This window comes from the organism of the source record quoted next, unplaced genomic scaffold, assembly GCF_019419815.1.
Source record: "Pyrus x bretschneideri cultivar Hongxiangsu unplaced genomic scaffold, Pyrus_bretschneideri_v1 Contig7, whole genome shotgun sequence".
In the NCBI taxonomy this organism is placed as follows: domain Eukaryota; kingdom Viridiplantae; phylum Streptophyta; class Magnoliopsida; order Rosales; family Rosaceae; genus Pyrus; species Pyrus x bretschneideri.
Genome location: NW_025999809.1, coordinates 7062603 through 7078866, shown reverse-complemented (window position 1 = coordinate 7078866; position 16264 = coordinate 7062603). Strand labels below are relative to the sequence as shown.

Below are 16264 nucleotides of genomic sequence, written 5' to 3'. Positions count from 1 at the left end.
TTTTTTCTGGTGTAACAATAATATTAATTATTATTTTTTGGTTGGGTACAATTCGGCCAACAGGTTGGGCTAAATTATATCATAAGCCATGACCAAGAACTACAACAAAGTTGCAAAGATAATAAAAACATCCTTTCTGCTGAGTAGTTGGGATTCACGAATTTCTTTTATTGTAGTAGTCTTTTTTTTATTTTTTATTTTTTTTCACTGTAGAAGTTCGTTTTGGGTTAAAGTAATGTGCTAATCTGTTATTATATAACTTTATGATGAATAATACTTGCATTTCCTCTTTGGTCCCCACTTGTAAATAACGTATTTTTTTTTATTGTAAGTACTTTAATTGGAACGATTCAATTACTTAATATTCATTTGAATGTCATCCTTACAAAAATTATTCAAATTGAAAATTTTTAATCAGTTAAATGTATAAAATAAATCAATAAATCATCATAAATATATTATTCGGTACATGCATTGTTTAATGTCTTCTGTTGTTACGCACTTATGTTCTAATTCTCTAAAGCAGGCTACTCATTACCACTGTGAGCAAAGTTACACACTTTTGGCTCTTTTGTTAATTTGTAATCAGAATAGGAGATATAAAATTGAGGAGCAAATAAAATGGGGAGAAGTTAGAATAGAAATGATAGATAAGCTAAAATGAAGCATACTTGATGAAATATTAGGAATTAGTTCCCAAATGATCCACTGAGATCACCAAGCACAATAAAGAGCTATAGGAATCGATAGCCTAAACTATGTGAGGATGTGAAGGTAAAAGAGTCTCACATTGGTGAAAGGAGAAACCTAGCTACTTTGCAAGGGTTTATAAGAGGTTGGGTTACTCCCCATATTACCAATTGATTTTATGGTGAGAACCCCAACTTTCTTCAAACTATACACTCAAAAAGCTTAGCCAGGTAGAAAAACCAGAGCAAAATTACCAAGTAAAAATCTTTAAAAAAAAACTCACCCCTAATATTTTTGTTGTGCATATGACTATTTTTCAAGGTTCTAAAAAAAGTTAGGCGCTAGTCGGACGGCGGGTTAGGGCCTAGCGCCTAGGCGGCTGGACGGGGGCCTAGGCGGATTAGGCGGATTTAAGTAAATTTATTATATATTGTATAAATAAGTGCTGATTTATACTTTAAAAAACACACATAATTGTATTGAGATACATAAATTGCAACATATAATGAGATATAAATTATAAGGTATTAGAACATATTGATAACATGGGGAACCAGCATATAATGAGTGTTCATCCAAGTATTCAACAAGTTTCTTACATTTTATTGAAAAATTAAAATACAAAATGATCGATTTTCTGTCTAAGTGAGAGTTGCAACCTAGGCAAATGCCTAGGCAGATTTGGCAGGCTAGGCAGGTGCCTAGACAGGCTAGGCGGACACCTAAACGGTTCTAGATGCACTTTCTTAATTTTCAAATGTCTAGGGACTAATCGGGGTGGTGACCTAGCGCCTAGCGCCTAGGCGAGACCTAGACGGCGCCAGGTGGGGATTTTTATAACAATGCTATTTTTACCATCTCAACTGATCATATTGCGTGCTCTCTCTCTCACATGTTTGATCGATACCGTTGTTGTTCTTAGCTCTGATTCGTAAGAAAATTATTAATTGCATGAAACATTGTTCACTAAAATATAAATTAAAACAAACATATGAGTACGTATTACATACGATCAGCTGCTCATGAGTCTTTTTATTCTGTATCACATATTCTATATAGAATTCTTCATCAAGCATACATGCATGCATTCATGACGTTATTTTGATACATCTCTTACTTATTCTAATCTGGGCAATATTTGATCATGAAAATCATCCCATTGCATGCTTCTGAGTCCAGGTACGTGCATTTTCTTCGTACTTGCCTCGATTATTTTTATAGAGCCGAGCAATCTCCTTTTCGAGAGGGTCGTCGGGATTTGGATCAGTTAGCAATGAGCATATTGAGATCAACACTTTAGAAATACTAAGAGCAGCGCTCCAATTTTTTTTTAGGGTATCGAGACAGATGGTTCCATCGCTACTGATATTTGGGTGGTAGACCTTAGTCTTAAACTGTACCCTTGGCGGTTTAAAGGGATAATCAGCGGGGAAGTTAATCTCAAGGTAGAATACACCTCCTTCATATGGGCTAGCAGGGGGTCCCATAATTGTAGCTTGCCATATGAATAGGTTTCCGGAGGATTGAGGACCTGCACTGATATGATTAGGAGGATCCTTCTGTAAATCTTTGAGCTCCTTCAAAATGCGCTTCGCGGCGGCCATTGACCTCTTCGCAAGCAAGTTCGGAAATGAAACAAGTCTCTACCGAAGCCCTTGGTACGTACTTGTCTGATGAATCGCACTGATCGCGCTTTGATCGAAGATGAAACTGTTGTGTACTGTATAGCTTACAATCTACAAGCTACGGACCTCCATTCTCTTGAATTTATAGGATTAATTTGTATATTAATGCCATATCTTTTCGGAGCAATAATTGAGACCATTGATTTTCCAAGATGGCATGGGTTAGCGTTAATGAAAACAAAAACAAGAATGAAATGTTGATTATGAAATTCGAGATTGCCTAATTATAATTAATTAAGATCATTAACTTCCAAGATGGCATGGTTTAGCATTGATCATCATTATTAATATTCAAGATGGGAAAATGGACTCTAAACTAGTCTTGAAATTTCTTGACCTTCAAGTTTCCATGTCCTAGTGCCACATGAACAATTTTGTGATGGTTTAGGGATACAAACACTTATAATGATGGAACTAGGGATTCAAATATCACTCGCTATATATAAATCACATATGTTGTATATATCGAGGATTTCTTATAGATTGTCTATACGCAATATACGTGACTGACAAATGTCACAAAATAACTTTTGTTACATGACAAAGTTGTTAAGATTTTGTTTACGAGTATTGAGTATGTATTATCCACATTATTTAGATCAAATGGTATAATTTTATCACAAAATGATTATCTTTCAATAAACAAAATCTTAACCGTATAACACATCTTCAGTTTCTACAAGTTGGGTTTATAGTGGGCTTCATTTTGTTCTAAGGTTGTCATGGGCAAATAGTAGTGGCCTTGAAAGAGAAAAGGCATAAACAACTTGAAAATTACAGAAGTTCGTAAAAATTCATACTATTTTCTCTTTTGTGCACAAGCTTGCATCAATGTAATGGTGTCATAACGACACAGCAACAACAATATTCTCACAACATATCATGACACTATAACAATAATAATAAAACTAGGTCAAGCGCAACCTTTGATGTTGTCTTTACAATGTCGTTTGATTGTCATTGGATTGCTGGACTATCGTTATATTGTTGCAGTGTTGTCGTAGATTGGTTTTGGAGTGTGCAACTCATGCACACACGACCCGGTGCACATCAAAGAAAATCTAAAAAAAAAAACTCATTCCGAATTTACAATTTGAATAATACGTAAAATACCAAAATTATGAATTAGGTTTTTAAAATTTCAAAATACTACAATTTTTTAAAATTACAATAAAAAGTAATTGAACCTTGAATCTACCATGATTCTAACTCATTAATCTGCACCACTCAAAGAAATTTCACTCGTATACCTCAACTTCTAGATTCTAAAAAACTTGGAGGCCTGATGAAAACTTTGGCTCCAAAGGCCAAAGTACATAGAGAAAAATAGAGTTCAACTTCACACTATGGCCTTTGCCAGATGATGCAAGTATTCTTTAGTTTTTACTTGTTTGAATCCTCTGCTCATTGGCAATCCAAAATTTTAGGAAAAGCTTCATAAGATTGTTTAGGTGAGAGATCCGAACTAGATATTCATCCAATGGCAGGACAGAAAACTCACACCACAAGAAAGGTTACAATGATATAAATTAAGAAGCAGATATTAGATGGATGGAGTGACTTCATGCATTAAAAGCGAAAGACAATCTAACAGTACATGGCTACTTCAATATCAAATGATGTTCTTCCTGTTAGTGTTTCTTGAATCAACAAAAGTTTTTATGTAAATGGAGCTGCACAGAAAACAAACAATGAACCAAGACTCGGTAGCTCTGCAGAAACTTGTGCAGAGGAATATTTCTTCTCATTTCAAAAAGGAGCACTAACGTGCTTTTACATTAACTGAAGGCCCTTAACTTGGGACCACATTAACCACTACAATTCATCCTAGACACACATCTTTCTAATCTCATGGATCACTCAACACATGGCACTCATGGCCTTTTTACAAAACTAGTATTTACACTTTGCCTCATTCTGCACAAGTGGATACACCAATTTAAACAAAACTTATTCTAAAACTTTTCAGCTCAAATACTTATAGTTCAACACTCCCCTTTAAGTTTTGAGCTGATTTCACACCAAGCATATCTCGAAGATAGTTGAACCAATCCTTAGACAAAGCCTTAGTAAATATATCTACCACCTGCTCATTTGTTGGACAGTACACCAAATCGATTATTCCTTCCTGGAGTGCATTCTTGATAAAATGATACCTTCTGTCAATGTGCTTGGTTTTCTGATGGAAAACAGGATTTTTAGTAATTGCAATTGCTGCTGTATTATCACAGTGCACTGGAGTTGCTTCAGTTTGCATCTCACCAAAATCTTCAAGAACAAATCTAAGCCAAATGGCTTGAGCAGTTGCTTCAGAGGCACTGATGTACTCTGCTTCTGCTGTAGAGAGTGCTACACAATTCTGCTTCACTGAGGCCCATGAGAACACTCCACTGCCAAATGAAAATGCATAACCAGAAGTACTCTTGCTATCATCAACAGATCCTCCCTAATCACTATCACAGAATCCAATTAGCATTGCATTCTTTCCCTTTACATTCTCCAAACCATAATCTAGAGTTCCCTTGATGTACCTAAGCACTCTTTTAGCTGTTCCAAGATGTTTATTTGTAGGGCAGTGCATGAATCGAGCTAGAAGGCTTGCAGCATACATTATATCTGGTCGAGTTGCTGTGAGATACAGCAAACTTCCCACAATTCTTCGATACTGTTCCTCACTTGCTGAACCACTGCCATCATCTTTGCATAGCTTCTCTGATGAAACCAGTGGTGTAAACACAGATTTACACTCATTCAAACCAAACTTATCTAACAAAGAAACATCATACTTCCTTTGATGGATAAATATGCTTGTGTGAGTTTGAATCACTCCCATACCAAGGAAATGATGAAGAAACCCCAAATCTGTCATCTCATATTTTGTCATCATGTCTTCCTTGAACTCCTTCAACATCTCAGTGCTATTCCCAGTATACACTATGTCATCCACATAGATTGAAACTATCAGAATTTCTCCTCCCTTTGCTTTGATGTAAAGAGTAGCTTTACTCTGACTTTTCACAAACCCACAGTGAGCAAAATAGGTATCAATTTCACTATACCAGGCTCTTGGCGCCTGTTTTAGACCATACAAGGCTTTATAAAGCTTGTACACCTTGTCTTCACTCCCCTTGATCACAAAGCCATCTGGTTGTTCTACATAAACTTCTTCTTCGAGTACTCCATTCAGAAAAGCAGATTTCACATCTAGTTGGTATAATTTCCAACTTTTCTGAGCTGCCAAAGCAATTAGAGTCCGAATTGTATCCAGTCTAGCTACAGGTGCAAACGTTTCATTGTAATCCACACCTGGTTTCTGAGCATACCCTTTGGCTACCAGCCTTGCCTTATGCTTTTGCACTGTCCCATCGAGATTAAGCTTGGTCTTGAACACCCACTTAACCCCAATTATGGGTTTATCACTTGGTCTGTTCACCAGATCCCATGTTGCATTCTTCTCAATCATTGACAGTTCATCTTTCATAGCCTTCATCCATGCTTCATCTTTGGCTGCCTCTTCAAACTTTTCAGGTTCCATAATACAAAGATTGCATTGTGCCAAAACATCATCTAGATTCCTCCATTTCAATGGAGTGTGATCAAAAGCTTGAGTCCTTCTCATGCTGCTGTCCACATCACTTACAGATTCATGAGAAAATGCCAGATTTGGTGACAAAACATAATCATTTTCCTCTGGAGTTGTCTCTGATGAGATACATTTAGGCAGCACAGATAACTCACTAGGATTAAACACAGTTACATAGTTCTCAGGAGCTGTCTTCCATTCCCAGGCTACATTTTCATCAAACACTACATCCCTTGAGAGTATAAGCTTTTTACTAAGAGGATCATACACTCTGTACCCCTTTTCACAGGTTGCATAACCTACAAATATGCCCTTGACACTCTTTGCATCTAGTTTCTGTCTCAACTCATTTGGTGTGTGTACATAACACAGACAACCAAAGATCCTAAGATGTGCAATTCCAGGTTTTCGACCACTGAATGCTTCAAATGGAGTTACTTCTCCAAGAGCTCTTGTAGGACACCTGTTCAATATGTAGACAGCTTTGAGTACAGATTCTGCCCATAAGTAGTATGGTAGTCCTTTGTCATGAAGCATGGCTTTTGCCATCTCAACTACAGCTATGTTCTTCCTCTCTACCACTTCATTCTGTTGTGGAGTATAGGCCATAGATAACTGTCTTTGAATCCCTGCATCTTCACACAGTTTGTTGAATTCACACGATGTGAATTCACCCTCTCTGTCACTCCTCAAACATTTTATCTTAAAGCCACTTTGTAATTCCACCATGGACTTGAATTTTCGAAAACAGATCTTTGCATCTGACTTGTATTTCAGGAAATAAACCCACATCATTCTTGTACAGTCATCTACAAGAAGCATGAAGTATTTGTTGCCCGCAAGAGAATCATTCTGCATAGGACCACACAGATCCACATGTACCAGTTCTAGAGGTTTACTAGCTCTCCACGCTTGATTCTTTGGAAACCACTCTCTATGCTGTTTCCCAAACTGACAACCTTCACAGACTTCATCAATTTCTTCTAAAACTGGGAGACCATGCACCATTTCTTTGTTCTTAAGCTGTTGAAGACCTCTAAAATGCAGATGGCCTAGTCTCTTGTGCCATATCCAAGTAGACTTAGAAATACCTGCTCTCAGTACAACCTGATCATTTGGTATCAGTGTCAAAAGATAACACCTGTTCTTTTTCATTTCAACTTTGAGTACAAGACAATCCAATGAAGGTCCATCAAAGATACTACACATCTTTCCCCCAAATAACAGGTAGTAACCGTGTTCATCCATCTACCCCACACTTAACAGATTTTCTTTCAACCCAGGTAAGTACATTACTTCTTTGACATATTTTCTGCCTTTGCTAGTGTCTATCACAAGTGTACCAAAACCTGCCACATTCATGAGTTCCCCTGTGGGCATTTGAACCTTGCCAACCACATTTGTCTTCATGTCTATCAACAACTTAGAATCCCCTGTCATATGGTTGCTACAATCACTGTCTACATACCATTCTCCATTCACTTTTGATTCAGTGATTGTGTTATTTGCATAAAACAGGTTCCCTGTCACCTCTACCTGATTAGCACTATTTGCCTTTTGTACCAATTTGCCTACTGTGCACTCTCTAGCCCAGTGACCAAACTTTTCACAGTTATAGCATTTAGGTTTCCCTTTATACCTACACTCTCCAAAGTGAAACTTAGAACATACCCTGCACTGTGGTTTGGTACCTATCTGCCCCATTGACTGTGCATTATGTGCAGAATTAGCAGGAAATTTCTGCTAAAACTTAGGTTTTGAACCCCATTTCTTACCCTTATTATTCCAATTTTTCTGAAACTGAGATGAACCAGATTGACCTTCACCCCTATTCTGCTCTTTTGGACTCACTGAGAAAGATGAGAATGCTTTCCCAGTAGTATCAACAGTATGCAGATCAAACCGTTGTTCTTGACTCTTTAAGATTGCAACTACTTCCTGCAACTCTACAGTCTCTAGACACTTTGTGTTTTCTATAACCAAACAGATAGAATCATAAGGTTTACTAAGACTGATCAGCACTTTCTGCACAAGTCTTTCATTCGACAGAGATTCACCAAATGTTCTCATTTGATTAATTAACTCATTCAGCCGTGTAAGATAGCTAGATAAAGACTCATCATCTCTCATCCTAGCATATTCAAACTCTCTCTTAAGATTCTGCAGTTTAACAGATCGTACCTGATCACCACCGTGATACTCCCCGTACAGCAAATCCCATGCCATCTTAGCTGACTCGGCATTGGCGATTCGTGGGAAGATCTGATACGAGACTGCATTTTGAATGATTCCCAAAGCCTTTGCGTCTTTCATCAGAACAGCTACCATTTCTTCATCATCCTCCGATGCTTCTCCAGCTTCCTTCTTCTTCGGATTGGAGGTTGCAATCCCCTTCTCTACCAGATTCCATAACCCAAGGGATTTGAATATTGTTGCCATTTTAATTCTCCAGAACTCGTAGTTCTCACCGGAGAAAACTGGAGTTCTCACTTCCGAGCCTCCAGATCCAGACATGTTTTTGATCTGAATCGACAACTTCACGGAGCTTCAAGAGAGCTTCGATTGAGCTCAAAAATAGCTTCACAGATTTACGCCCAGATTTTTAGACCTAACTAGGCTCTGATACCATGTTAGTGTTTCTTGAATCAACGAAAGTTTTGATGTAAATGGAGCTGCACAGAAAACAAACAATGAACCAAGACTCGGAGAAAACGAATGGTTTCTTGTTCTTAGCTCTGCAGAAACTTGTGCAAAGGAATATTTCTTCTCATTTCAAAAAGGAGCACTAACGTGCTTTTACATTAACTGAAGGCCCTTAACTTGGGACCACATTAACCACTACAATTCATCCCAGACACACATCTTTCTAATCTCATGGATCACTCAACACATGGCACTCATGGCCTTTTTACAAAACTAGTCATTTACACTTTGCCTCATTCTACACAAGTGGATACACCAATTTAAACAAAACTTATTCTAAAACTTTTCAGCTCAAATACTTATAGTTCAACACTTCCCTCGGTTAGATGCTACATCAGAATTGTCAAGTAAAACAAGGCTCTCTCGATAATGATCAGCAGAATAATACTGGTACTCCAGAATATCAAGACTTTTAATTTGTTTGCTCACGAGGTCCGCTGAAGCTAATTCTAATCTTCACATATTGCAAGCACTACTTCACCACTCTTCCTAAAACATAATGCCTTGTGTACACTCGTTCGAGGACCTTGTGCACTGAGACTTATCAATTTGGACCATGACTCCTCCACACACTCTTTCATCACCCACCTATCAATAATAGGACCATTACGTTACATCTCCCAAAAAAGCAGAGGATTTTTGCGTCTCCTGAAACAGACAAATGCGACTAGTGGGATCGGGATGGCTAGTTTGATCCATCGGAAACATATACTTATTACTTTTTCCTTGGAAGTAGCAGATCATCAGTCAAGCCTAGGCACCCTTCATGGGAAGCTATGACTATCAATTTGTGAGTGCCTTTGACGACTTCAAAGTCTTGACGCTTCCTTACAAAATGGTGTCAAACCAGTCGCAGAGTTTCTCAATGTATTTGTTGCTTCCAGATGCTTTAGATGGGTTTCCAACTATGGTCGAGAGAGTTTGTTCTAAGCCAGGTTTATTAGATCGCTACGTCCCAAGAGTTGTGTCGGCTTCAAGTTTTCTTTTGGCTTTGAAGTTTGAGGTTTCCACAATTCTCAAGGATTTTGGAACTGGAGTTGCCTTTCGGTAATTTGACAGAGATGGTGGAAACCCCTTTGAGTGAGAGGGATCCCTGTGTTTCCGCCAGATTTCATAAATCTGTCATCGAAGTTAACGAAAAAGGCACAGAAATTGCAGTAGTTACTATTGGTCGTGAGGTATGTTGCGACGAAGCACAAAAGGACTTTGTGCTTGATCATCCCTTCCTATTTTTTATCAGAGAGGAAGAGTGGAACGGTGTTAGCTTTTAGTATTGAGTTTTATGGAGTTTTGGATTGTTTGGGAAGAGAGAAAATTGCAGAGAATATGCAGCAATGGTGCTGCGAGAGTGATGAAGGTTCTGATTACCATTCCCTTCACGTCTAACCAAATATAACTGTTTGAGGAGAGAGAAGACAGATACAGATACTTCTCTAACAACTTACAACAAGATCAAATCTTAGCCTTTGATTCTATCACCCTATGAGATGATTACACATGTTATAATCTGTCACTTAAATCTTAGGCTAGGGATTCTGCTCAGAAAATAATCTCTCCTTTGAATTATGAATCTGTCCCGCGCTTTGGAAAAATACTTGGAGTTGAACCGCAAAATGTGTTGCACCGGAAAATGCATCGATCGGTAGAACATGGTGATGCAGTATATGAGTTCAGAAGAGGAATTCGAAAGACCAAAAGGCATTACCATGAATTCAATGAGGCTGACTACAATTGGCTTGGCCCGCTTGGGTAGGCCTGAGAGTCGTCCTTTTAGTTTATTAACAGTTGTAAGCTAACCATGAATTACTGCCGTAAATCAATTTTTTGAATAAAGGCTCATTCCAGACCTGACAAACGAGTCGTGTTTGTCGTGTTCATATTGTTTTTATGTAACACTTGTTATCTTAACGGGTCATATCGTGTCACACCTATTATCTTAACGAGTTCTTAACAGGTCAGGTTAGTTTATCCGTTAAAATTAATAGGTAAAATGACCCGACCCGTTTAACCCGTTAAGAAAAAAAAAAAATATTTTTAAAATTTGGACACACATTGCCACATAAATATTTCTTCAAAATATAAAAACATATTTGTCATTTAGTACTACATACTCCAGAATAAGAGTCTAATAAAAAAGTATCAATACACTACTACAAAATATCAAATGTGCAAGGATATGCAAAATTAGGAGTTTTTCTTTTCAAGGTTGTGGAACTTTTCTCAAAAGTTAAAACCTTGCCAATAAAACTCAAGGCTTGCCTTGACCAAATACAAAAAAGAAATTCAAAGCTTGCATGTTATTCTTTTTACAAAATCCTTCAATTTTCATCGTACATCATGGAGAAATGGTATATTAGAACTTTGACTTGATCTATTGTCTTTGAGTGTTATATTGATGACGTTTTCAACAAGGCTTTCCACATCAGAATTTTTTTCCGCATAAACTTAGTATAGAAAAACCAAAACATTATAAACAATTTAAATTATGAGAAGTTTACCAAAAATAATTGGGAAAAATAAATAAAACAATAACTATATCACATAAAATATATTAAGTTTTGTGAAATTGCGATTGAGAATTAGGTTTTGTGTTGTACTGCTAACTGCTGGTGTAATTGGTCACAAAAATGAGATTAAATCCCAGTACTCTTAATTATAATATATTTTTCAGTGGTATAAAATTATTAAATTAATATTTTTCTTATCGTGCTTCGGGTTATCTGTGTGTATATCTAGACCGACCCGTTATCTTAACATGTGCTTATCAGGTTACCTGATAACGACTTGATTCGTTATCGTGTCGACCTGAAACATGTTAATTTTGTATGGTTTCGGATTGAGGTAACAAGTCGTGTAATAAATTGTTAGGCCTATTGACAAAGTTAATACAGTTTGATTAAGAGCATCATTAAGCACATAATATTTCAGAATAATTATGAAAAATATAAAGAATAATTTAAAATGGCAAAGATGTGTAATTTAAATAGTTTAATCGTTTGTAATAAAAATATTTCCTTGCGTGATGATGTGAATTTTTTTTCACAAATTAAAATAAGAGTAATGATACACTTATCATATTTATACTACCTATCTAATAGAAGTAGTGTGACATCCCACATCGCCCAAGGGAGTGATCCTTATTTGTATATTTTCATCCCTACCTAGCACGAGGCCTTATGGGAGCTCACTGGCTTCGGGTTACGTAGGAACTCCGAAGTTAAGCGAGAAGAGGGCTAGAGCAATCCCATGATGGATAACCCACTGGGAAGTTACTCGTGAGTTCCCAAAAACAAAACCGTGAGGGAATGGCAAGCCTAAAGCAGACAATATCGTGCTACAGTGGTGGAGCGGGCCCGGGAAGTGATCCGTCCTGGGCCGGGATGTGACAATTTGGTATCAGAGCCTAACCTTGGTAACGTGTGTGCCGACAAGGACGTCGGGCCCCTAAGGGGGGGTGGATTGTGACATCCCACATCGCCTAGAAGAGTGATCCTTATATGTATATTCTCATCCCTACCTAGCACGAGGCTTTTTGGGAGCTCCCTGGCTTTGGGTTCCGTAGGAACTCCGAAGTTAAGCGAGAAGGCGGCTAGAGCAATCCCATGATGGGTGATCCACTGGGAAGTTGCTCGTGAGTTCGCAAAAACAAAACCGTGAGGGAATGGTAAGCCCAAAGCGGACAATATCGTGTTACGGTGGTGGAGCGGCCCGGGAAGTGATCCACCCGGGCGGGGATGTGACAAGTAGGGCTCACCAACACGTGTGGTCTCATCTCTATTTGAGAACTAGTACATATGTTGTATGGAAAATATCGTAAGACAGTACTTTTGCAAAAATAATCATGACACCATCCATGATTCCAGCTCTTTATTTAGAGCATCTTCAATGAGACCCTAAATGGAGTCTCCACATTTGTAGGGTCGGAATAGAAGTCAGTATCTCAATATATGAGGACTCGTCGAATACTTCAAAGAAATCCTCAAATATGAGGATTGTATGTATGGACTTAAAAGTGGGCCCACCGTTGATTTTGAGTGGGAAAAAACACCACTTATGTGGAAATGCCCACATGACAGCGTCTATTTGTGGTTTTTTTTCTTGTTTTTGAACCCACCCGTGTGGGAATGCTGCTTCTCTTTTTCGTTTTTCCTGTAGCTTCCTTTTTTTTTTTTTTTAACTATTGGGAAACCAACCGTAGATATAGCTTTTTAGTCTTTATCAACGACCATAATACTTCAACAAAATGAAAAATATTTTGTAATATTTTAGTCACTATATTTACAGATTATACTACAAGAACTTCTCATCATAGAAAATATTCCTTTAGAGACTCAAATATTTTCTTAAGGTCTCTAAATGATACCTCAAAGTTGGCTATGAGAGTCCCTAAATAGGGTAACAAACATCATTTTTTTTTTTTTTTTTTAAACAATGATAACCAATTTTTTTCCCCCTATTTTTGCTGATTTCTTTTTAGAGGGAGAAAAGTCGAGTTGTCAATGGGTTGAGGTTGATCCAACCCGACAATGATTCGACTGGACCTAATATAACATATTATTTAATTTTTATATTATTTATACTTTTGTGTAATGGTAGTTTAAATTTTTTATGCAGTACATTTATCCTGTTTATTATTGTTCAACATAAAACTTTAAATTAAAATTTTAAAAAGTATAATAAAAACTGAGATTACTAATGACATTTTAATATTTTCTATGCCTTCAATTAAATTCGATAAGGATCTGACTCGATACAATATCTAATTCTGATGCTAATCAAATATGGATCGACAATACAGATCCGATAATCCGCATAGAATCTGAATCCATTAATTCAATTATAAATGATTATCGCTCCAACAAAGATATAATAATGTAACTGAATAGATGACATTCCATAAATAATTTAAAACTATTGGATACAGAAATTAAGTTTCCACCACAGGAATACAAGCTACCTGAGAGATACCACCAACCATATATGACAAGTGTCATTCATGCCGAGATGACAATTAAGGTATTTAATTTGGATTGCACTCAGGAAGAAGCGCACTATCTCGTGACACATTTTGGATGCCAGGAAAGAAAATTAATTAATAATTCTAGCTCCAACAAATTTACAATAATGTAATTGAATAAATGACCTTCCATAAATAATATAAAGCCATTGGATACAAAAATTAAATTTCCACTTCAGGAATACAAGCTACATGAGAGATACCACCATGTATATATGACAAGTGTTGTTCATGTCGAGATAACAATTAAGGTATGTAATCTGAATTGCACTCATGAAGAAGCACTGTCTCGTGACATATTTTGGATGTCAAGTTTCACCCACGCTTTAATGGGCAGTAGCGTCTTTTTACCTTATTATAAAATTCTTTCTTTTTCAACTTTCTTATTTCATCTTATCCAATCAAAAATGAAAAATATAATTTTCATTTTATTTTTCATGAGCTATTAGAAGTATTATGTACTAAAAACGTATTATCAAACTAATTAAACACTAATTTCAGTACTAATAGTAATCGTCACATATTGCATAAATATATATTAATTATTAGTAATAAATTAATTTATACAAAAAATTTGATAAAATGAACAACGAGTATGTACACAGTTGTCAAATAAAACCTCAGTACAATCAGATGTATTTATTTGCATTACGGTCTAGGAAGAAAGAGGGCATGACTACGCGCTTGGGCGCGCCAGGAATATTACACAAAAAAGTAGTTTACTATTGGAGTTAAATATGAACAATAAATGTGCCGTCAAATGAAACCTCGTACATGTAAAACGTGAGTCAATGTTTAGGGAGAAAAAGGAATGTAAATAGGGTAAATACTAGGAATCCTTTATTAGGTAGGATATTGTCTATACTCTTTATTATTTGTTTGCTTATAGAACAAGGATTGTATATGTATATATTTCAAAGAAGTAATACAAGAAGGATAACCCCGTAAAATTCTATTTGGCACCAGAGCCTTGTTGCCATAACCCTAGAAACTGTAAACCCTATTTGTTCTTCTACTGCTGTGCTTGTCTGACTTGGTCCTGTGCTACCTTGGGTAGAAACTAGTCGGATTGTAATTGTTGGAAGTATTGCAGCACCTTTTTTTGCTGCCGTGCCTATTGAGATTGCAACAGTTTTATGTCTTGTTGCTGCTGCCTTAAGTTGTGTTCATCAACATCGTGGGTGTCATGAGTTTCTTTCCTGTTTGTAAGTTGAGATGGTGAATAAAGGAGACGACTTTACTTTAAAGTTGGAAAGTGGTTCCCGCAAACCAACCAACAATACGGTATTGAGTCCCGTAGTTATTCAGAACGATGCATCTGCTGTACCGAACACTATGAAGTTGAATGGATCAAATTACCCTCTTTGGTCCAAGGTATTGGAGATGCATATTGCTGGACATGGTAGAAAGGGCTTCGTGACAAGGAGTACCAAGGAACCTGCTGAGGACAGTGTTGAGTATGAGACGTGGGAGATAGAGAATGCAATAGTAAAATGGTGGTTGATCAATTCCATGGAACCTGCTATCATGGGATTTTTTATTCACCTGTGTATTGCTAAAGAAGTTTGGGAGAAGGTGGCTCGGACCTATTATGATGGTTCAGATATCTCTCAAAATTATGAAGTGAAGGTTAAGTCGTTCAAGCTTCGTCAAGAGGGCCGGTCAGTTGGTGTGTATTACGATGACCTTAAGTCCGTTTGGCAAGAGCTAAATCAACGGAAACCAATTAAGATGGAATGTGTTGTCGATCTCAAGACACTTCGAGAAGAAATTCAAATTGATCGTGTGTATGCCTTTTTGGCGGGTTTGGATGACATCTTTGATAAAGTACGTAGTGATATTCTCCGTACTCAACCGTTACCATCTGTTGAGGAAGTGTTTTCTGTTGTTAGGCGTGAAGCACAACGACATGCCACTATGATGGGTGGGAGTAACAACCAAGGAGGGCTGCCGTCCATGGCCATGGTCTCTCGGCCACCTGCAACTTCCCATCCCAACAATTCTTCTAATCATTCTTTCAATTCTCGTTCATTTACCGGAGAAAACAAAGATGATTTGAAGTGTACTTTCTGTGGTCAAACCTGCCATACTGAAGATACATGTTTTACCAAGCATAGGGTACCTAATTGGTTTCCAGAATTTAAGAAAAAATTACATGCCAAGGAATGTGGAGCAGCCGGGTCCAGTGGAGGCCGTGCCTCCCTTACCACAGCTACACCAACAGCCCAGAAGGTCAGGGCTAGCTCAAGTGATCATAGTCAAACTTTGTTGACTCGTACTACTCTTGGTGATTCGTCTCCAATACAGGTACTATGGGGCCTGCTCTCTTAGCTTCCGAAAGTGAGCAACATACAGGTTGGATTCTTGATTCTGGTGCAACTGATCATATGACATATGATAAAAATATGTTTCAATATATGACAATGTCTCATAGGAAAAGCATAGCAACTGCCAATGGGACTCTTGTACCTATGTGTGGCACGGGCATTGTGCAACTCTCCTCATCTCTCCCATTACATCGTTGCTTATTTGTTCCGTCTTTGTCCCATCATTTATTATCAATACCACAAGTTACTGAACAATTAG

General features: G+C 37.4%; 1 protein-coding gene across 1 annotated transcript; it reads right to left on the bottom strand.

Moving 5' to 3' along the window:
• Positions 1-1841: 1841 nt before the first annotated feature.
• Positions 1842-2294, bottom strand: LOC103957360 (ubiquitin-conjugating enzyme E2 11-like). The gene has a single exon (XM_009369513.1). It carries the CDS (start codon positions 2292-2294, stop codon positions 1842-1844), a length of 453 nt encoding a protein of 150 aa, XP_009367788.1.
• Between the last annotated feature and the right edge of the window lie 13970 nt (positions 2295-16264).